This window comes from Nycticebus coucang, chromosome 2, assembly GCF_027406575.1.
Source record: "Nycticebus coucang isolate mNycCou1 chromosome 2, mNycCou1.pri, whole genome shotgun sequence".
In the NCBI taxonomy this organism is placed as follows: domain Eukaryota; kingdom Metazoa; phylum Chordata; class Mammalia; order Primates; family Lorisidae; genus Nycticebus; species Nycticebus coucang.
In genome coordinates this window covers 123,582,129-123,604,292 of record NC_069781.1, presented here as the reverse complement: position 1 = coordinate 123,604,292, position 22,164 = coordinate 123,582,129, and the positions used below count along the sequence as shown (strand labels likewise).

The window sequence follows — 22,164 nt, the reverse complement described above, 5'->3', positions numbered from 1 at the left end:
CCCGAGTCTCAGTTTCCCCTGATGAAGCAGGGGCTTCATTATAAATGCATGAAACAATGTATGGAAGTCTCCGGGTGTTCACACCAGCATCCAACAAGTGGCTGCAGTAAGAATCATTATTCGTTTTGCCGACATCCATATGAAGATCGCTCTGGGCCAACTCTGTGAGGGGCACCGAGATACACTGACAAGTTTCCCTGGTGTGATGGGTCAGAGTCACAGCCCAGAGCACAGGCTCTGCAGAAGGCAGGGACACCCATCACTCCCACTAGCAGAGTGCATCCCCCGGGGTCTTGGGACAGTGCCAGCAGGTCTGGGTTTGAGCTAAGGCCCGAGATGCTGCATTTCTACAAAACCTTGGGATGACAGCCAGGTTGTTGTGGTCCAAGGACCACACATGCAGTGGAGGGGCTCTAGCCCAGGAGTTCTTAAAGTATGGTCCTCAAAAGGGTAGCAGCACCCCTAGAACCTGTTAGAGATGCAGATTCTCAGGCCCCACTGAGACGTGCTGAATCAGAAACTCCACAGAGGGGCCCAGCATTGAGTTTTTATACAAGAAGGACCCTGAAGCTTCTGAAGTTTTACAATCAATTCAGCATTTCACGCCTCCCGGAATCCCCTTCACTTGCTCTTCCTGCTGTGTTTTGGGAATCACTGCAGCTTGAGCATTAAAGGGAAGAGACAGCTGCCTAGCCCAGCGGGAGCCAAATCCCGGGAGCTGAATTTTGGGATTCTTTTCAGGGCACAGTGCACCGTGAGCCAGAAACACTATTTAGAGGCTGCCACTGTGCAGGTGATAAAGTGAGGGACCGCCGGGAATCTGCACCTGAGAGGGACCCCATCTGAGTGTCCCCATCACTCTGTGCCCTCCACACAGCTTCAACGCTTATCAAAACTTACAGGCACCTCCTCTGAATACAGACAGGCAGGCCAACAAGTATTCAGAGTGGTCAGGTAAAACCAAACCAAACCAAACCAAAAGTATGTTCCGTACTTTCCACAGTCCTAAATCCCAGGTATTTGGACCATTTCCAGCAAGTGTATGCAAATATATTCACAATAAAGTAATGGTGTGCATTTATATCTATTTTATATCCTTCCTCTTTTTTTCTCCCCCTAGTCCCTCCTTACCATGCTTTTTGGCACTACATCATTTTTCTTTTAATTTTTATTTTCTTTTTGCAGTTTTTGGCCGGGGCTGGGTTTTAACCCACCACCTCCAGCATATGGGGCCGGCGCCCTACCCTTTTGAGCCATAGGCACCGCCCATATATCATTTTTTAAATTAAATAATATTCACATTGACGTTGCTTTGTTTAAAACCACAGCTGTGCTCTTAAAATGAATATATGTGTCCTGAGCACCTGCCAGACACCCTTCTGGTTCAGTGATGCTATGTACATTTATATTGTCATGTGGATATTATCACCATCAGTATCCAGAACTCTTTTCATCTTGCAAAACTGAAATTTTATATGCATTAAACAGTTCTCCCTTTCCCCCTCCCCCCAGCCCCCGGCACCCACCATTCCACTTTCCGTTTCTATGAACGCGACTACTGTAACTCGCAGAGTCATACACTTAGTAAGCATTTGCCCTTTGTGACTGCCTTACTTCACTTAGCACGATGTCCTCGATCGCACCATGTTGTACCGTGTGTCAGAATTTCCTTCCCTTTAAAGGCAGAATAATTTTCAGTGTGTTTGTTTATCCATTCATCCGTCACTAGACACTCTGCTTCTCTCACCTTAGCTACCATACATAATGCTGCCAGAACATGGGTGTACAAACATCTCTTCAAGGCCCTGCTTTCAATTCTTTGGATATATAGTGTCCTCAGAAGTGGAACTGCTGAACCTTATGGTAATTCTACATTAACTTTTTTGAGGAACCATTGCACTGTTAATCCTCAGTACACTGCGAGTTGGATAATATTAACCCCATTATACAGATGAGAACACTGAGGCTCAGAGAAGCAAGCTCACTTGCCTCACTTGCCTCTCTGAGGTCATACAGGTATAAAGTGTGTCACCAGAAACTAGAGTCTCAATCTGCCAATAGTTGCTTCCAGTGGTGCCAGAAGTACAGGCCCCCGTCCTGAATCATAAGCTGGCCCTGAGGAGAACATGTCCGTCCTCAGAGGTAGGAGAAAAGCAAGGCTTCATGTTGGGAGAGACGCCCAACAGAGATCTGGGCCAGTCATTCCGACACTCTGCTGGGGCTGGAGGGCAGCTCTGGCAGGCTGGGGAAGGGTTACAGAGCCTGGCTGGCTCCGCCATGCAGGCTGGGCTAGCGCAGGTCTATCTCTGGAAGGCCATCTGTCAGCATACTGACGCCTTCACATCCAGCCTGCCTGGAAGCCTCTCTGCCCAGGCCAGGACAGAACGCCACTGGGAGTCTCTCTGTCATCTTCCTCGTCGCTTCTCTGGAGAACTAAACATTTTGATTAGGGTACAATTTCAGCATCATCCCCCCTCCACTTAAAGTCAAGTCCCAAATTTTGGGAATCTCGAGTAGTACATGTGAGAAGCACCTGCATTGCCTACAGGAAAAGAGCAAGCCTGTCACCTGCCCTGTCACTCTACCCACTCATTTTCTGCAGTATCTTATGCGTCCTGCCTTCATTGTTTAAGATACGCTGGCATTTACTAAGAAAGGAGGTGTGAATTAACCCTGGGTATCACTCCTCTGAGTGCAGCCAATATTCTTGTTCCTGAAATTAGAGCCGGAGAAACCTAATAACAAGCACTCACACCTGGCAGGGAAGAGACCAGGTGTGTCTGTTCCTTCCTCAGCAGGCCCTAAAATGTTGTGCCCAACGGTGAGAGGTGATGGCTGCCACTATGTTTGGGGTGCTACCTCACATCGGGGAGTCTCTTCCATAGTCTTTACTAGCTTCAGTGCCCCCTTCACCACCTTCTAGTGTGTTACAGGAAATGGGATAGAGTGTGGGAGGTTTAAGGCAGGAGGAAAGAGAGCTGGCAGCCAGGTGACTTCAGGACAAAAAAAGTGGCTAAGAGCAGGTGGGCCATGGAGTTAGGCAGACCAAGGTGGAATCCCAGCTCCTTACTTACCAGCTGTGTGACCACAGCAAGTCCTGGAACCTCTCTGAGCCCCCATTTCCTCATCTGTAAATGGGCACGCAGGGTGTCTGGGAGGATTGCGTGAGATGACCGGTGTGTGAGGTTTCAGCGGAACAGTGTCACCTGCAGGAAATGGGGCTCCCGCCACTTCCTCGGTCCCTCTCTTACCTGCCAGCGTCCTCCCAGCCTGGGGAAGCTGAGCACTGACCCTTTTGTCTTTTCCCCAGAAAAAGAAAAAAAACAAAAAAAACGTTCCTTCAGGCCTTAATCATTTGGGTTGTTTTTCTCTCCTCTCAGTATCTCTCTCTCTCTCTGCTAATGAGATGGTCAAACAAATACTTCAAACAAATGCTGGCTGGACAGCCACTCTGATGGGGCCCAGTGGGGACAAGGAGGGCAAGGGGGAGACAGAGGCAGAGGAGCACCCGGCCTCCAGCCCTTAGCTGACAACCCCAAATTGCACTGATCTCTTCGGCTGCCACACGCCATTATGGCCTGGGCTCCAACATGCCATCCCTTAAGGTTTACCAGCATCGCTGCCTCCCAGATTTCTCTTTCCTACAGACCTTTGGGTTTTCAGGCTTATCCCTTGGAAACGTGAGCATGAATATCTTCCGCACTGGACATTGTTTAGTACACCATTTTTGGATGATTTTCTTGTTCCCTGGAGCCTGAGTTCTAGTCCCAGCTCCGCACCTTACTAACTGTGTGACTTTGGCAGGATTATTTAACTGTTCCATTAAATAATCCGTGTCTCAGCTTCCGTGTCTCAGCTTCCTCCTCTGTAAAATGGAGAGAGTAATAACACAGACCTCCTCAGACTGTTGGGAGGGTTACAAGTGTGAGGACAGCCAAAGTGCTGAGAATATCCCTGAGGATACAGCAGACACATGCAAAAAAACAACTCGTTCTGTTGGCATCAGCCTCTATGGGGAAAAAATGTGTAGGGGTGAGGTCATGTTTCCAGAAGCAAGCCCTTCAGTGTGCCTTGAGGACCCAGAGCCCAGACTATCAGATTTCAGTAACACTGCCAAGAACTTGGCATTGGGGTGTTACGCTGGGGTTACCAAACTTCTCTACCAAGGAGGAACGGAATAGCTGCCATCATCCTCCTTCATACAAAAAAGAACATCTGGGTGGCACCTGTGGCTCAAAGGAGTAGGGCGCCAGCCCCACATGCCAGAGGTGGTGGGTTCAAATCCAGCCCTGGCCAAAAACTGCCAAACCCCCCCCCCAAACCCATCTTAGTGCCCCCAAAGGAAAAAATAATATCTTCTCAGGATTTAGAAGAGCTCTTCTCAGGCAATGACAGCTGGCAACTTGAAGCTGTTAATAATCATGGAGACATTGTGCTTTTTCTCTTTTCTTTTTATTATCCTTTTTGATCTCCACCCATCTGCAGATTGGCATTCAGGCACCACTGATCTACGGGTTCTGTCAGCCTTCTATCACGGACTAAGAGGCTAAAGGAGGAGAAAGAAGAAGAGGAGGAGGAAGAGAAGAACTGTTGCCTTAAAACTTAAAAGGGGCCAGGAAACAGAGCTGAGTCTCACCGTCTTCCTCCAATAACAGCTAAAACAGTGCTGGGAAAAACTTCGACAGAGCCTGAGCTTCCTGCTTAGGGTTTGAGAACTCAAACATACACACCCACACAGCAAAGTGGGACTCCCCAGGGGAGCAAATCCAGATCCCAAGTGTTGCAAAGTGCTGGGCGGAGCCATGGTTGCCAACATGTAGTGCAGATACTTGTCACGCGTGCTGAGGCCACTGCTCTCACCCTGGTTAGAGCCATTCCCTCCATAACACCACAAAGCCAGTGACAGCCAGAGCAGAGCAAACATGGGGACAAACAGGTCCCATCAGGACACCAGTGACTTCCTAGCAGGGTGACAAATTGCAGGCAATTGGGGAGAATTCAAAACCAACCCAGCTGCCATCCAGGAGAGTGACTAATCTCAACACTTAAGGACAAGCCTTGGCACCGGACAGATGGCAGTCAAGCAGCCCCAGGGGACAGTGCCTCACCCCAGGGTGCCTCTAGGGAAGATGAGCCTGTCCCCGTCCCCTGGCAGGAGACTGCCACCCGACTCACCCAGCTGGGGGCATTCAGGTTCCCATCCTTCCTCATCTGTTTCTTAAACTCATTTTTGCTTATGACAGCTGAGAGCGACGAGACTCCTGAGCTCATCCAAGGCCCAGTTGCCCTAAGTATGGACCTGTCATCACAATCCACTGGTCTGATCAGTGTTTTAAAATAAAAATACCACTTTAAAGTGCTTAATAATGAAAATATTTGCCATGACATACACTGACCTGACCTCACATTTCTTACTCTCTCAATGTCTCCAACGCTCATCTTCCACCATGCCTCCCGGGGACTGGTTCTTGGAAGGAAACAGCTGGACCCGAGTTCCAGGTCTTCTCTCAGTGCCAGGATGGAAGGCCTGAAGCTGGCTCGTCCTCTCCAGGCAGAAGGAGAGAGGTATCCACGGTGGCACAGGGAGTGGCAGACGGCTAGAAAGGGCTCTTTGGAGAATCCAAGGAGTGGCTTGGAGTTTGGGCTCTAGATCTTTGCTTTTCCTCTAAATGGGCAGTAGGCAAACACCAATGGATCCTCCTCTTTTACAAACCATTGGCCCCCAAAGATCTGAGACAATAAACAATGTCACAGCCAGACTGCGCCTTTCACTGTGCACAGAGGAAAAAGTGGATCTTGGATCAAGTGGAGGGTGTTTAATTAATTGGAATAGAGAATGGTATGTACCTTGGGGGACTGGGAGGCCAATTGCTTATTGTTGCCATATCCTAGGCCTGAGTTTGTTCATTCAAAAAATATTTTACAGGCTTCCTCTACTAAACGATATACTTATCACCAGGGGCTGGTGATGGATAAATAAGACACGATTGTAGAATTCGTCTCATAGAATGTTGGCATGACGGATATGGAGGATGCACACGGGAGGGGCAACTAGGCCAGACTTTCAGAGGGCATGGAGTCTGAGAATGCTTTGCAAAAGATGTGACATAAGACCTTAGGCTTGAAGGCGGAGACAGAGCAAAGGAAATACCTGGGAGCAGTGGGGTGGGAGAAGAAGGCAGGAAGGATAGTATGTGCAAGGAGGGTATTCCAGAAAGGAGGGCTGGCATGTGCAAAGGCACAGAGGTATAAATCCATGGTATGCTTTTTGGAACAGTGGGCAACACAGAAAGGTTGGAGCCCACGGAGGCTGGGGAGAGAGGCGAGGACTAGCTGATGCATTGCTGTGTATGCCCTGCTAAAAGCAACGGGAGCCTTTCTAGAATCTACTCTCTCTAAGAAGTATTTATAATTTGCAATTTACAACATTTCCAATTTGTAAAACCTAAAACAATTTTAAAACCTAGCAACCCTGCTTTACAAGGCGAAAGAGGCCCTGAGTGGTGAATTGGTTTCTAAGATGGATATCTATTTACAATTTAAATTTGATGCTAGGAACAGTTGGCAACAGGACTTGGAGCAAATGAGTTAAAACCAGCTCCCATTTTATCCTCCAATCATGTCTACACTTGAGTGAAGTACACCAGGACTGGGGAGAATAGACTTTTTTTTTTTTTTTAAATTGCATCGCCTTGAGCAATCACGTCTGCTCCTTACAGAGTGCCTGGACTGCACCTGCTCAAGGTCATTTTCTCTCCCGTCCACCTGCACTCATCCACTGAAAAGCACACTCATCTCACTCTTGGCTGGGGGCCATGGTTGCTGCCTGCTCAGGGATCTTGACATGGCTGAAGATCAGAACAAGTCCCCCCTTCCTTCAGTACTTTCTCAGAGCCTGATGTGTGGCTGCAGGGAACAAGGAATCCTGGCCACAACGTACTGGGCAGCACCAGTTCTGATCGATGAGACATCTATCCTAACAGGTTGGTGCTGGAGAGGGCCCAGTTGTCAAACATCTTTACGATCACTCCTGTTCCAGACGCCCAGCTGCCCAATGGGGCAGCATGTAAAATGGGGAAGGCCCGTTCTGTTGACATCAGAATCAGGTCTGCAATGGGACAGGAGCTTTCCCGCCTCCAGAAGCTTTAGTCTAGGCCTTTGTCCATGAGTCTGGGATGTTCCCAGCCCATGGCAAGTGCAAGCCAGGGTTAATGCCACTCTGTCCTTTCCTGGCACTGAACTTGGTTGGACCAGGGGGACATTCTGAGGAGATGAGCCCTGAGTTCCCCTCCAGTCCTCCTCATCCACCTTCTCTCTTGCTAAATTACTGAAGGGAAAACTTAAGGCCAGGCCAGGTTCTTTATTTATTTCTTTTCTTTTTTTTTTTTTTTTGTAGAGACAGTCTCACTTTATCGCCCTCGGTAGAGTGCCATGGCATCACACAGCTCACAGCAACCTCCAACTCCTGGGCTGAAGTGATTCTCTTGCCTCAGTCTCCCGAGTAGCTGGGACTATAGGCGCCCGCCACAACGCCCAGCTATTTTTTGGTTTGCAGTTCAGCCGGCGCCGGGTTTGAACCCGCCACCCTCGGTATATGGGGCCGGGGCCTTACCGACTGAGCCACAGGCACTGCCTCGGCCAGCTTGGTGCCTGTAGCTCAAGCGGCTAAGGTGCCAGCCACATACACCGGAGCTGGTGGGTTCGAATCCAGCCCAGGCCTGCCAAACAACAGTAACAACTATAACAACAACAACAAAAAGCCAGGCTTTGTGGGGGGCACCTGTAGTCCCAGCTACTTGTGAGATTGAGGCAAGAGGATTGCTTAAGCCCAAGAGTTTGAGGTTGCTGTGAGCTGTGACGCCACAGCACTCTACCCAGGGCAACAGCTTGAGACTCTGTCTCAAAAAAAAAAAAAAAAAAAAACCACCCAAAAAACAAAAACCAAACTTTTAGGCTTTTGGAAGAACCCTTGAGAATGAGTTAGGAAGACTAGTCTTGGGACTTATTCCCCAGTATTTTGTGCAGGGGGTTAATAATTCAGAGGACAGTGCATGGGGTTCAGCCTTGTGGAAAGTCAGGGCAAGCACTTGCCTTACCTCCAGGAAGTTATACAACTGCACCGAGGCTCAGGTTCCTCATCAACAAACTGGGGATACGAACAGTACCTCCTGTACAGGGGTTTGGTGTAGCCTAGAGGATTGACTGAGTGAGTGCTTCAAAGCAATTAACATAGCATGTGGCATACAGAGCTCAGCACACAGGAGTTCTTAGTGCCACCAGAAGGTGACCACTGGGTTGCCATAAAGATGCAACACATTAATGTCTAGAAAGCAATGAGAATTGCTCTCTTGGCTCAGCAAATGCTCAATAAATGTTACCACCATCAACATCATCATCATTGCCATGATTCCTATTGTTACCATTCGCAGCCACTCATCTCCTCTTTACCCAGAGCTCTCTACTCCTTTATGGGTAGAGGAGCTCATCTGGGAACTACAGCACTGGGTTACCAAAGAGGAGACCAGTACGAGCCTACCCTGCCCGTAACCAGCCAGGGTGTGCTCTTAGACAAGTGGTGCTACCTTTCAGGAAGAGGTTTGTAGGGGGAGCTCTATGCTCCCTTCCTGTCCTAAGGCTCTGAGTCTTACTTAGCCTTGCTGAAGGATGACCATTACAGCACCAGAATTGGAAAGATATTTATCCAACAGATGTTGATTAAATGCTTTCTGTGTGCCTCATTCTGGGAAGACCAGTGGTGGGTAAGACAGCCACACCTGGGTAAGTCAGCCACATCTGGCACTCCCCTCACAGAGGTTACATTCAAGATTAAAGCTCGGATCACAACCAGAAGACTCATTTATAACTTGGTCCAATTCACTCTAAAACTTGGGAGGCTGCATGGGTTGATCAAGGGCTGTTTTATCAAAGCCCTACCCAATTTCTGACTTAGAATTTGAATTCACTCCTTGGCCACCAGGCAGAACTCTGGAAGCTTTTCAAGGAACTTATCTTTCTACTTTTTTTTTTTTTTTCCTATTCAGCCCCAGCTGAATGAGAGCAAGAGAGTCAAAGATTGAACTTTGAAAATAATCACATATTACTGCAGACACATTTGTCAGAGATAGCCCCTATAAGAAAGCCCTTCTCTTCACCACACAGTATATAATTCCTCAAGCAGGCCAGATCTCTGAGATGACCACATTAAAAAGTCTCATGTTATAATAAAAGGAATCAGAAAAGTGAGTCTCAGTTTTATTTCTCCAGACAATACACATGTAATTTACTTTCTTCTTTCACTCTTTCATCCTTAATCCAGGGATATTTTATCCCAAATGGGGTTCGTTCCATCTTTCCTCCCAGATCACAAGGTCCCATTCTCGCCCTCATTCATTGCCTTCCAGAAACAGCCAGCTTTTCCCAGAACCATTGTTTTCTCTCAGGGACTGACACTGGCAGGTAATTTGTAATCCTTCCTAGCACAGGAGAACAAGTTGAGGAGGGGGGAGCTGCAGGGCTGGTGCAGCAGCACCATGGTCTTGAGTATGATTCAAGCTCCCCAGAAAGCGTATGGTGAGGAATACAGAGTCCTCTCCACAACCTCACTGGCCACTTTACCAGGGCACTGATGGGCACAGAGCCCAGTTGCTCAGAGTTGGGGCGGTTCCAAGGACTAAATAAGTGACTGTGTGTTAAACCCTCACTTGTAAGCAGACGGAAGGTGCTGTTGGGATTCCTGTCTCTGGCCATGTGTTTTCTCCCCTACCCATGGTGGAGCCCAGATATGCCTCCATTCCTCTGGGTTAAACATGTGCGGGGCTGGCCACTGGTGGGACTGGACTGTTGGTCACGTAGAGAGTCCATTCAAGGCAGCCACATCAGAATGGGAGAAGGGGGTGACTCAAGCTTGGGTCAGAACTGCTCAAGCCAGGGGTCAGCCTGAGGATGAGAGGCAACAGAGGGGAGAAAGATGCCATGGGTAAGAATACAATTTGCCCTGTTCGACATTTTTCTTTTCTTGGGATCACCCCAGACAGGGGCAGGATAAAAAGAAGTCAGGACCCCCAAGTAAAACTGGTTGCAGGTTACACACCCATAGCAGAAGAGCCGTGTGTGTGAGTGTGTGTGTGTGTGTTTATTAGCTCAGGCCTTAGAGTGTCTTCCTCAATTCCCTGTTGCAACAACCGATGTGGGGAGTGCAGGCTTCACATGCATTTGGCAGCAAAGTGCAACACGTGTGCAAAGGGATCTCTGGATTGCATTTTAAAAATTACAAGTCCCCTCAAATTGTATATATAAAACCAGCACATTGTACCCCATGACTGCATTAATGTACAAAGCTATGATTTAATAAAAATATATTAAAAATAAAAAAAAATTACAAGTCCCCCGGCATGTAGAAGGGGTTTGGAGAAAGTTCTGTGAATGGATGCACTGAGGATCCCTGCAAGAGCGTAGCAGTTGATGTTTTCTTAGCAGAACAATGGCAAGTGCTGGCCACATCATCAAAGGTTGGCAAGTGATCTGGGCCAGGCAGAGCCCACATGTGAGAGAAAAAAACACAGGAGCCCAGAGGAAGACCCCTCTCACTGCATCTTGCGTCATCCCAAGACTTGACTTGTCTGATTTAGTTCCACGTTTTTGAGGCAAACAGCTACAGAAAGTAGCATGTTTATCTCCGCGTGGGAGCTGGTGGCACGTCTTGTATTAACAGAACAGCATTTGTGAAAGTTTTCAGAGCTGTTGAAAAAATAAAAAACGGGAGGAGAAAAGAGGCACAGAGAGCGGCGGAGTTCACGGAAGGAATTCCGGGGAGAAGGGTAGAGGCAGGAGGAAAGGGGCGAGCAGGAAGTGGAACTGCCCCAGGTTTGGGTCCTTAGGGTCTTGGCATCCTGGTCCCAGGACCCGCCTCTCCTTCCAGAGGTAGGGACCTGACAGCGTTGGGGGCTCTCAACTCTAGCTGATAATAAACGAAACAACAAATGGGACAAAGGAGGGGCGCACGTGGTGCGGGACTCGTGAAGAGTGCCTGGCTCGGTACAAACCCCACAGGGAAGGGACTTTCTGCCCTTTCTGAGATCTCACCTTCTCCCTGTCCAGGGCCAGGAAGCTCTCTCCTCGGGCCTCCTAAGAACCTTTCTACCTGCCCTTCGCCCTTGAGAAGTTCTGGAGAGGGGCCAGACTCCGCGTGCAGGAGGCTGCGGGGCGGGGCGTGTCTCAGCCTCCGGGACACACCGTGCGTCCCGCGCCTCAAGTGCGCGCTCCAGGAAGTCTCAAGCTGGTAGAAGCCCGGGCTTGCGGCCCCGCCCCACGGCGGGTCTGATCCCGAGCAAAGCGAAGGCGAGATTGCGCGCCTAGGGGCCCAGAAGCCCACCCGGCGGCGGTACAGACTTTCCCAAAAGGGCTCAGTCTCCGCTCTGCGAGCGCACTGGAACCCGGGGGCTCAGAGATCTTTGCAGGTTAGCTGTGCGTCCAAAGCCAAGCAAGGGCCAGAGTCCTCAGCCTAGCCCCGCGCTCCTTTTTCTAACGGTGCCAGTCCCTACGCCCGGCTTCTGGGCCGGCGGGAGGCGCTTGTGCCTGTCTCTGTGTATTGAGGACATTCCTCTTCCCTGGAGCCCGCGCAGAGCCCCCGCCCTCCTCTCCGGCTCGGGGAGCCCCTCCCCCAGCTCAGAGATCCCTGTGCGCCCCCTGCCCACTTTGCCAAGGCGAGAAAACGGCCGAGCTGGAGACAAAGAAACTCCTGCCTCCCTCCACTCTCGGGCCCTCCGCCCGCCTGAGACACTCCCCGGCGCCCTCCCTCGACCCCGGCGACACTGCGCTTGGACACGCCAGGAATGGGGGGCAGGGTGGGTGAGTCTGCTGCCCGATGCCAGCCAGCTGGGGGCTGCCCATGAACCCCGCCCGGGGACACCCCACAGCAGCCGCGCCCCCATCCTCCTCTCCCCAAACCGTCCCGTTCCCCGGCACCGCTACCCCTGCCCAAACGTCTCCATCTCTACAGCGGACCGACAGGGGGGCGCGGCGCACACAAAGCGGGTGGAAGGGAGCGTACGGGCTGGGGGGAGGGAGAGATCCCTCCAGGGCTCGTGGCGCGGGCCCGGGCGCAGCTATTTACCCAATTTCTTCTTCGATCTCCGAGATGTCTGCGAAGATGAGGAAGACCACGAGCAGCGTGAGCGCGGCCAGCATCCAGCTCCGGAACTGCAGCTGCATGGTGGGTTCGCGCCCGCCGGGACCCACGCGGGCCGGCGCGAGAGCAGGGGCTGGAGGGCGCAGCGGCGGGCGCGGGAGCCTCCGCGCCGCGCGCAGCGTGGCAGACACCCTGCGCTCCGGGCGAGTCCGGGCCGGCGGCGGCGGCGGCAGTACAGACAGGGGTTGTTCAGGCGCGGCGAGCCCGCCCGCTCCCTCCCGGCTCCCGCCCGCTCCTCCCCTCTCCTCCCTCCTCCGCCCCGCGCCCGGCTCCGCGCGCAGTTTGACAGCTTCGCTCCGCGCCTCTGCTCCCCTCCTCCCACCAACTCCGGCGTGCAGCCTCTCGCCTCTGCTTCCCCTGCCTGGCTTCGTTCAGTTCCCGAGGGCGCCGGGATGCGGCGGGAACCTGTCACTCCCGGCCTAGGGAGGCTGGGCTCGGGGCACCGCATGCGACCGGGTACTGAGCTGAGGCCAGGAAAGAGCGCGCACCGCCTGGCGCACCCCGCCGGCTGGCAAATGCCCTCCCTCGCCCGTTCTTTGTCCAGCGCCCTCGCTTCCTAGCAAAGTTTTCCCGACACAAAGACCAACACCTGGGGACAGCCCCCAGCGCGCGCCAAGAAGGCGGTTTCAGCCAGGCAGATGTTTCAGCAGTTGACGAATTAGGAGTGAGAGTGGGGGAAGGGAAGGGGAGAAGAAATATCCAAGACAGGCCAACTTTGGGAGAGATGCTGATTGCAATTTGTGGGCGAGGTGCTCAGCCCGCCAGAAATCACTCCCTGCACGTGGTCTCCATTTATAGACCAGCGACTGGTGCGGAGAGATCTCTGAGTGGCCCTAGGGCAAGGCAGTGCTGACCAGAACGCTCGCTGCTGCCCGACTGGCTCCTCTACCGACAATGGCAGATTCGCCGCCCGCCCTTCTGTGGCCCTCGCGGTGCAGTCTCCGGGTGGCCTTCATTTCCCCAGCCTTTACCCTCACCTAGCAAAATCAATAACTCCCTGGAGTCCTATCCTGATCAAAAGGCCTTATAGAAAAATATGGCTCCCGCGAGGGGTAAGGCCTCTTCATGCTGAATATTTTGCGCTTTCCCGGGCTTAAACAGTTTAACTCAAATTACATTTCAAACCAATCATTAGCCTGGGGTGGGAAGGGCCCCATTAAGTTTTACTGGATTTAGATAATTACTTTTTTTCTTACACTAATTGTAACAATCCCTGAAATCAAGAAACATAACTTTCCAGAAATGATTATCCTCACTACTGGAAAGTGTCCCCCAATGAATGGGAGGGGCAGTTCAGCTGTGCCCCCAGGACGACTTGGAGAAATTTGGGGAGAGGCTGGCAGCAGCCAAGTCCCTACGAGGCTATATGGTGTAGAGATTAGAGGGCCCTCTAATTTCCCCATCAAAGCACTGATTGTGGCCAGTCCTCCACCTCTAAGGAGGGGCGGGGTGAGAGGGAGGATTCCAAGGGAAGGGTGCTGCTGGACTTTGTTTATAAACCCTTCCCAGCAGGACATAGATACAGGTACAGAGGTGAAGGGAAGCTCCATGTCACCTCCCCTGAGTGCTGAGAGCAGGTGTCTTTTCCCCAGAGTGGGGGTGGACTGATTCCTACTCAGCACTTCATTTCATTCCCAGCCCCTTGCCAAGTTTGTGCACCTCCTTTCCCAGAGAGCTCCTCGGGAATACCACATATTTTTCTTGGAGGTGAGACTCTGGTATTGAGAACCGTGTTGGATGTCATTCTCCCTGTCTATCTGTGAGAAGAGGGGACAAGACCTCAAAAGAGGGTTTCCCATCAGTGCAGCTGGCTACATGGTCTCACCATCCTGTCTCTGAGTTTTTTAAGTGCCTAGATTCTTTCCCTCTGTCTTGCTTGATGTGAAGGTGTGGATTTGTCTTTGTTATCATTTTGTCTTGTTTCCTGTGAGGTAGATCATTGGGATAACTGAATAGGGAGGGTAAAAACAGGGTGCACGAGAGAGACACACTTCTGGTTTCCTGCCCTCTAGTGGTTGGCTGTTCAGGAGAGAAACAGACCAGCAATTGCCTCATTATGATAGGGGATGTAGCCACTGTAGAACTAAGGCCTCCTGACTAGTTTATAATTGATTAATAAGATCATCTAAAAGAGCAAGAAGAAGCTGGTTGGCCTCTCTTTCCTCTGCTCTCTGCTCTGTGAACACACTCTTACTAGGCAGGACATGGTGGAGGTATTGCCGAGATCGTCAGGTCAGATAAGCCTCCTCCCTGCAGGCACTAGCACAGCAGAGTCTATTTCCATTTCCTATTAGGTGACCCATGTTCCTATCTGAGGCTCAGTCTTCCTCCTTTGCAACCACCAAAGAAGGGCCATTATGAGTGGCCAGGAAACAGTAGAAACTTTTATTGAACAGTTCCATTCCTTTTAGAGACATCCTTGTAATCAGACTCATACGGCAATGTTGCTTACGTATTTTCCAGAGCTGGCTTTGTAATGTAGAGGCTGTCTTTGCAATGGGAGTCATTTTCCTGGAGAGTAATGGGGGCCCCTTGTGATGGCTCACTGTAGAATACTGTCCATAAGCACTTAGGTATGGATCTTCTCACCCAGCTACTTAACAAGTCATCTGTGCCCACCCACTACCCTTTGCAGTCTCTGAAAAAGCAGTTTGTTTCTGGAATTTAGAAAGAGGAAGAATAATCAGATTGGCAGCAGATGTCAGACTGCGGATGTGAACTGTTACAGGGGCACACCCTTGGCTTGGCCACCCCTCTGTTTAAGCAAGTTTCTTTTCTTGCCTTGGATTTTCTGAGACAGTAATTGCTTCTTTAGACTAAGTCATTGAATGTTTGGGTTAAAATGCAGGAGTCATATGGGAGTGGTAGCAAATTAAAAGTAATTACCACCCATTAACATTTTAACTCAAATTAATAGAGTATATTAGCTATTCAGGCAACTAGTAAGGCCCTGGGAAGTTTATATTAATGAGAGATAGAGGACCAGACAGCTCTGCAGAAGCCCCCCTGGGCCCAGTAGAGTCACATATAGCATGCGGAGAGCTCTTCCTTGTCTCTGAATGACTGAGGGCAGCAGATTGTCCTTCTAGCTCAGGTGTCCTCAAGCTTTTTAAATAGGGGCCCAGTTCTCTGTCCCTCAGACCGTTGGAGGGCCGGACTATAGTTTAAAAAAAAAAACAAACAAACTATGAACAAATTCCTATGCACATTGCACATATCTTATTTTGAAGTAAAAAATCAAAGCGGGAACAAATACAGTCACACCACCGCATGTGGCCCGCGGGCTGCAGTTTGAGGACCCCTGTTCTAGCTGCACCCTTGAGAGTGGGGAGCCACCTACAGCCCGAATTCATGGAAACCCCAGAACTTTATCCACCATTTACACATAACTAAACTTCCTTTTCCACCTTAGCTATGCAAAATTTTCACCTGAATTATTTCTTGGGACTAATAAAGTCTATATTGATAATGTGTCCTAGTTACCGGCTTGGAGAATGGGCAAGTCAGCCGTGGAAGGAGGCGAGCTGGCACCGTTCTGGGCTGCTTCTCTTATTTAATCCTCCTGGCAATCCTTTTGTATAGATATCATCATCTCCAGTTTACATTTGAGGAAACTGAGGCTCAATGAGGCTAAGTTGTCCAATGTGGCTCAGTTGGCAGGGAAAGAATTTTAACCTCTTGGCCTCAGCAACCTCTGAGATTGTGGAATTGCCAGTGTTCCCCCTGGCACTTGGGGACAGTTCTAAATGGATTTGTAAACAGGTCCCTCCTTTGGCTCTTACTGCACATATATCTCCTTCATTCAGGTATGTTAGGATTCAGGGAACAAATTGTTCTACCCTCAGTGTCCACCATCTGTCATTTATGAGACTATAAACATAAATCTCCATTTTCATCTTTCCACATGGAAAAGACTAGTCCTTTCAATCAATTCAGCCTTTATTTTTTAACTCAGAATAAGTATAACGATGTCATCCAAAATTCTACTAATACCTAACACCTTTGACCTCTCTCACAGAGCAATCTAGAATGTTTTGTAACTACGAAGTGTAGTGGTCTTTGTGTTTACGTCGTCTCTGACCTGTGTTGGGAGGTAGAGTGGGGAGAGTGATATAAACAGGTGGAATATTATACTTGGCCTAGATTCATAGGCTATTGTGTTTTTGTGCCTCCAATAAGTGAGAGAATCTGCCGGAGATTGTGAAATTTACCCTACATTTGAATGTTCTCAGAAATGCAACATTTTCTCCTTCAAAATCAGAATGAGAGTGGTAACAATATGTAAAAGTTAACGGGCCCATTTGCATTCCATTTGAAACTCTTGTAAATAGCAAAATTATAGTTTAGCCAAAGAAGGAAAAGAAATATACTCAGGCAAGGGCTGTCCATGTTTCTGGGATCCTCAGCAAGAAATCTTGGGAGGGATGTGAGAGCGAGCAGCAGGGTGAGTTGGAGGTGTTAGAAGGGGAAAGGATTTTTTTTTTTTTTTTTAACTAAATCTTTAGTCAAGATTAAAGGCAGTTTTGAACCAAAACATGAAGTCAGGTACCAGACAGCAGAAAGGACCAAAAGGAATGTCCTCTCCTAGTTCTTAACTAGGACTTGGACAAATTATTGCTGAGACCTCTGAATAAGACTTGTTGGCTTGCCCGCCATCGCCCAGGTTCCAGCATGACCCCTTCCTGGGAGCTGTCCCAGGCAGCTGGGCACTGTTGCCCGCCCTGGCTCTCGAACATGTCGCCCCTCCTAGCCCCAGTCTGGGTCATGGCCGCCCACATTCTCAGTGCTGCAAGGGTCTGTGGGGTCGGTGCTCTCACGTGGCAGGTATGGCTCCATCACCTGTCACGTGTCTGGAGTCAGGCCGGATAGATGCATGGGATGGACTGGCAAATGAGGTGGCCACAGCTCCTCCCCTAGTGGTGCTTGGCATCCGGTGAGATTTCCTAGGTGAAAAACCCTGCGACTGAGAGACCAAGGGACTCAGCCACAGTCCCCTGGCTGGTTTTGGAGCTCTCCTGCCTTCTCATCGAGTCCAGTGCTAGTTCTCCCTCGTATGTTGGGTGTTTGACTTCACTTTCATGATCCTTCAATGAGATTGGAAACTCCAGAGGGCTCAGGACTTTTATTCTTGTTCTGGTGCCACACTATCTTGCACGGTAGGACCCCAGTCAACACTTGTGCCCACTGTGGCCAATTTGAAGCCATCAATGTCATGTCACGGAAGGCAGAGTTGGGAAGAGATGTGAATGGCACATAGGGATACGGTATTTCCAACATATCCATATAAGGAACAAGAGAACTCAAGAACATAGATCATAGCAAAAGGTAGAAAATAAGATTAGGAAGTGATGAGTTCTGACTATGTGTTGCTTTTGTTTCAGATAAAATGTATGGAATTGTAAGTTTATATATTTTAATTTTTAATGATGACTATGTTGAACAATCAGCCTGAGCCATGGTCAGCACAACACCAGGGACCAGTGGCAACAGAAAGTCCCAACAGTCACAATACCTTGGCACCCGTGCTTGGGGAAATGTTATTTCTGAAGTCAACCTGCAACTAGGAGAGTTCCCAAAGTCATGGCAGCATTTATGAGGATGTCACCCTGCTGGGATATTAGCAGGAAACATCAGACAAAGGAGGGAGCCCCTTGGTACAAAGTCAGTTTCTTATCAAACGTCCCTTTGGGAATCCTCTTCCACGTCTCCCCTGCCTCAGATAGCGTCTGTGTGGTTATGAATCCTCCCTTCCCAGTCCCTGGGTCAAGTTTGACAAGGCAGACTGGGGGGAAATGGAGGGTGATTGAGAAACTAGTGCTTTTGGCTGCATGAGTATATTAGTTTGGATAGGATTTGTCTGCAAGGGACAGTAAACCTAAAGTACCAGGGACTTATTCAAAACAAAAGTTTGTTTTTTGTTCATTTACAAGTCCCCAAGCAGGCTTCCACTGCCATTTGGCCATGGTTGTTCCCCAGAATTCCTAGGGATTCAGATCCTTGCAGCTTTCCTTTCCACCACCTCTAAGGTGCGGCTAGTCCCTACAGCCCATCTCACCCAGGTTCTAAATGGTAGAATGAAGGAAGAAAGCCTGGGAAATCTGCCACATGATGCTTCCACTTACACCCCTTTGCCCAGACACTGTCATGGGTCACACCTGGCTACAAGGGAAGCAGGGAACAGATCCTTATCCTGCGTTTCAATGTGCTCAACTGAGACTCTGTGATGGAAGAAGGGAAGGACCGATGAGGGGACAGCCTGTGGGGTTTGCCACAGTGGGAATGGCAAAACCTAGATGGTCTTTTCTCTCTCATCTCTAGCTCTGCACGTACCTCCTAATTGGCCCTGCCTTCAGATTGTGTGGAGCAAGGACTTGCCAAAAGTCGCTGACCAGAAATGACTGTGTTTGTGGGCAACCATGGCATTTCTGGAGCTGAGGTTCATACCTTTTTGTCTTCCTATTTCTTAGCACACTACTTGGCTATATTTACTTCATTGTTGTTCTTTGAGGGAAGTAAGATAATGGTTTAGAGCAGTGCTTCTCAAGCCATCTGTAGTGAAAGACGAGGTTGTTTTTCCTTAAATTTCCAGTTGATTACAAAGCGATTATTCTACTGCCTGACTAGTATTCTGTTCACACCATGTACCACTCACTATGCAAATTGGACACCCCCAAGCCCTCTTTTTTATCTTAAAAAAATTTTTTTTTCTTGCAGTTTTTGGCCGGGGCTAGGTTTGAACCCACCACCTTTGGTATCTGGAGCTGTCGCCCTACTCCTTTGAGCCACAGGTGCCACCCTTTTATCTTAAATTAAATTAAATGAATTTTTTTTGTTTTTTTTTGTTTTAGAGACAGAGTCTCACTTTACTGCCCTCGGTAGAGTGCCGTGGCATCACACGGCCCACAGCAACCTCCAGCTCTTGGGCTTATGTGATTCTCTTGCCTCAGCCTCCTGAGCAGCTGGGACTACAGGCGCCCGCCACAACGCCCGGCTATTTTTTGGTTGCGGTTTGGCCGGGGCTGGGCTTGAACCCGCCACCCTCGGTATATGGGGCAGGCGCCCTACTCACTGAGCCACAGGCGCCGCCCAATTTAATTTTATTTTTTCAAAATTTATTTTGGATTCATACAAAGGTACATGTGATTAGGTGACATTGCTAGTTTTTGTAAGGTAAAGTCCAAGTTTACTTGTGACCTTCCCCCAGGAAGCGTGCCATTTACCTGCACATTGCACCCATTAGGTGGGAACTTAATAAACCTCCTTCTCTCTCCCCCACTTCTTGAATTTAATTGAGTTTTTCTCTCATATGTGCACATTGTTGTTAATCTACAAATTTCCACTTAGTATTGAGTACATGAGATGCGTACTTTTACATTCGTGTTGTACTTTACTTACCCCAAACCCTCTTCATTCATAGGAGTCAGTGACTATGTGTGTGACAATGTGAAGTTGCTGCACACGCTTCTAAATGCTTACCCCCAATTTCCATGCTTACCATGGACCAGTAACGCACAATTCACAGACCAACTCTGGGCTACGAACCATACTTTGAGTAGTTCTGGTTTAGAGTTGATTTTGAGATCACACGTACCAGGATTCAGAACTTACCTATTTCTTGCAATTTGTCTGATCTTGATCTCTTTAAGTTTTATTTTCCATGATATTAAATAGAGATGATAAGAATATTTTAACTCATGAGTTTTGCTCAGAATAAACTAAGATAATGTATTGAAAGTGCTTGGTAAAATGCTAGCATAAAGTTAAGTGCTTACTACACACAAATCTTTATTTATTATTTAGGATAATCAAAAAATAGAAAAGGATATATATATATATATAAACACATATGAAACAGTAGTTATCTCTAAGTGGTGAAATTTGGATTGATCTTGATTTTTCTTCATATTTTTTCTCTATTTTATAATTTTTCTACAATGATCATAAATTAACTCTGTAATCAGGAAAAAAGTAATAAAATTTGTTATGCCTATTTTCCCTGCACTAAGGTTTGGTGTTTGTTTTTTTTTTTCTTTGTCCCCAGAGTTTAATATTCTTTCTCAATAACCCAATATAAACACACATATTTAGTGAAATTGGTTTTGCAGACAATTTCCAACCTTTCTTTGATGTCTCATAAGCGTCTACCTAATAATTGTATTGCAATTTCCAATGGGCGAAAATAAGATCTGCAGAATATCCCCTGCTGGTGCTGGTGGCTTCTCTCTTACGCGTTCTTCCCCTGATATGACCTCGCCATCACCCAGCCTGGACCTCTCTGTGGATTGCTCTGCATCACAGCAAAGCCCCCCTTTTGGAGCAAAGTGGCAATTCAGAGAGGAGCAGCCACATGGCGCTTCAGTCCCACCAGCGAGCACAGGCTGAGGGGCTGTGTCTTCTGGCTGTCTCACCATTGCTCACACTCCACTGCCAGTGATTTTGTTCAGGCAGAGATACAGGGGATACATTAAAATAGGGGTGAGGGGGGTGGGCAGACAAGCACAAGAAAGATAATCAAGAGAGCCTTCATTTTCAAATCTTCACAAACCAAGTCCTTGGTGAGGCCTTCTAGCCATCCCAAGCTGTGCAGCTTTCTTTGAGAAGAATTATCCTCACCTTGAATGCAGCACAGAGACCACTACATATTTTGGAATAACTTTTTATTTTCTGTCTAAGAGAAAATTTATTGAGCTGAAAAAGCAGATGGTAATTTAAGTTTCCCTGGATACCTTCTTACAGATTTGTAAAACTCAAATTGTCTCAAACTCTTTCAAACTCCAAAAGGGTATAATTACTACTTAACATTTATTATCGTCAATGTTTGTTTGGAAAGACTGTATGACCTAGCAGTGTTGAATGCTTTTGTTTTACAATGATCCTTTAGGAGTCAGACACTGGTAACCCATGCCTGTAATCCTAGCACTCTGGGAGGCTGAGGACGGTGGATTGCTTGAGCTCACAAGTTTGACACCAGCCTGAGCAAGGTCAAGACCCTATCTCTACTAAAAATAGAAAGAAAAAAAAAAAAACTAGCTGGGTGTCATGGTGGGCACCTGTAGTCCCACCTACTCAGGAGGCTGAGGCAGGAAGATCACTTGAGCCCAAGAGTTTGAGATTGCTATGAGCTATGACTCCAGGGCGCTCTAGCCTTGGGCGACAGGGTAAGACTCAGTCTCAAACAAAAACAACAAATATTCTTTATATTGGAATCCCATGTGTAACTCAAGCTTAGAATGTTTACCAATAGAGATAATATTTTTAATTTTTATTTTTACATATACATGTGTTTATTAGGTTTCTATTTCTTTTGCCTTCACAAAATTAAAAAGGCTTAAATTTTAATAACAATAGCAATATTTAAAATAAGGACTAGAAACAAAAACCTCGTAAAGAACGAATGAACATAAATACATTCAGAGAAGGAATCAGACAATGGCTACATTGAAATATTCAGCAATAATAATAATAATAATAATGCAGAGAAAGTAACGTTCACATTGTCAAATAAAAGTATGTCTATTATAGAATGCTTTGACTCTGAGATTCAGTACAGAGTCATCAGTTAACTATTTTTTTAAATCTCAAAAAATAGACAACTAATATTTATAAATCAAAGTAAAAAATAATTTTGAAAAACAGATCATGCCAAATCTTATAGACAATAGAAAAAGAAGAAATACTTGGAAATCAACAGAGAAGTAATTTTGACAATTCTACGTGATTGTAGAGATTTCTACTGGTGTATCTGCCTCTGTGATGACATGTTATTAGTGGTAGCTATGATTTAGTCACCTCCAGTCCTTGTGACCACTTACTGTTCTCCAGTAACAGAACCCCCAGTAAGAGTCTTGATGTAGGGCACCTGTGGCTAAGTGGGTAGAGCGCTGGCCCCATTTACTGAGGGTGGCGAGTTCGAACTCGGCCCCCGCCACCCTGCAACAAAAAAATAGCCATGCGTTGTGGCAGGTGCCTACAGTCCC

General features: G+C 48.1%; 1 protein-coding gene across 1 annotated transcript in view; it reads right to left on the bottom strand.

Annotated features, from left to right (window-relative positions):
• ST8SIA2 (ST8 alpha-N-acetyl-neuraminide alpha-2,8-sialyltransferase 2) overlaps positions 1-12,354 on the bottom strand; it is a 65,437-nt gene extending 53,083 nt beyond the window's left edge. The window contains exon 1 of the mRNA XM_053558680.1: positions 12,113-12,354. Coding sequence (XP_053414655.1) covers positions 12,113-12,210 — 98 coding nt within the window. The 5' untranslated portion in view covers positions 12,211-12,354. The remainder of the gene's footprint in view (positions 1-12,112) is intronic.
• Between the last annotated feature and the right edge of the window lie 9,810 nt (positions 12,355-22,164).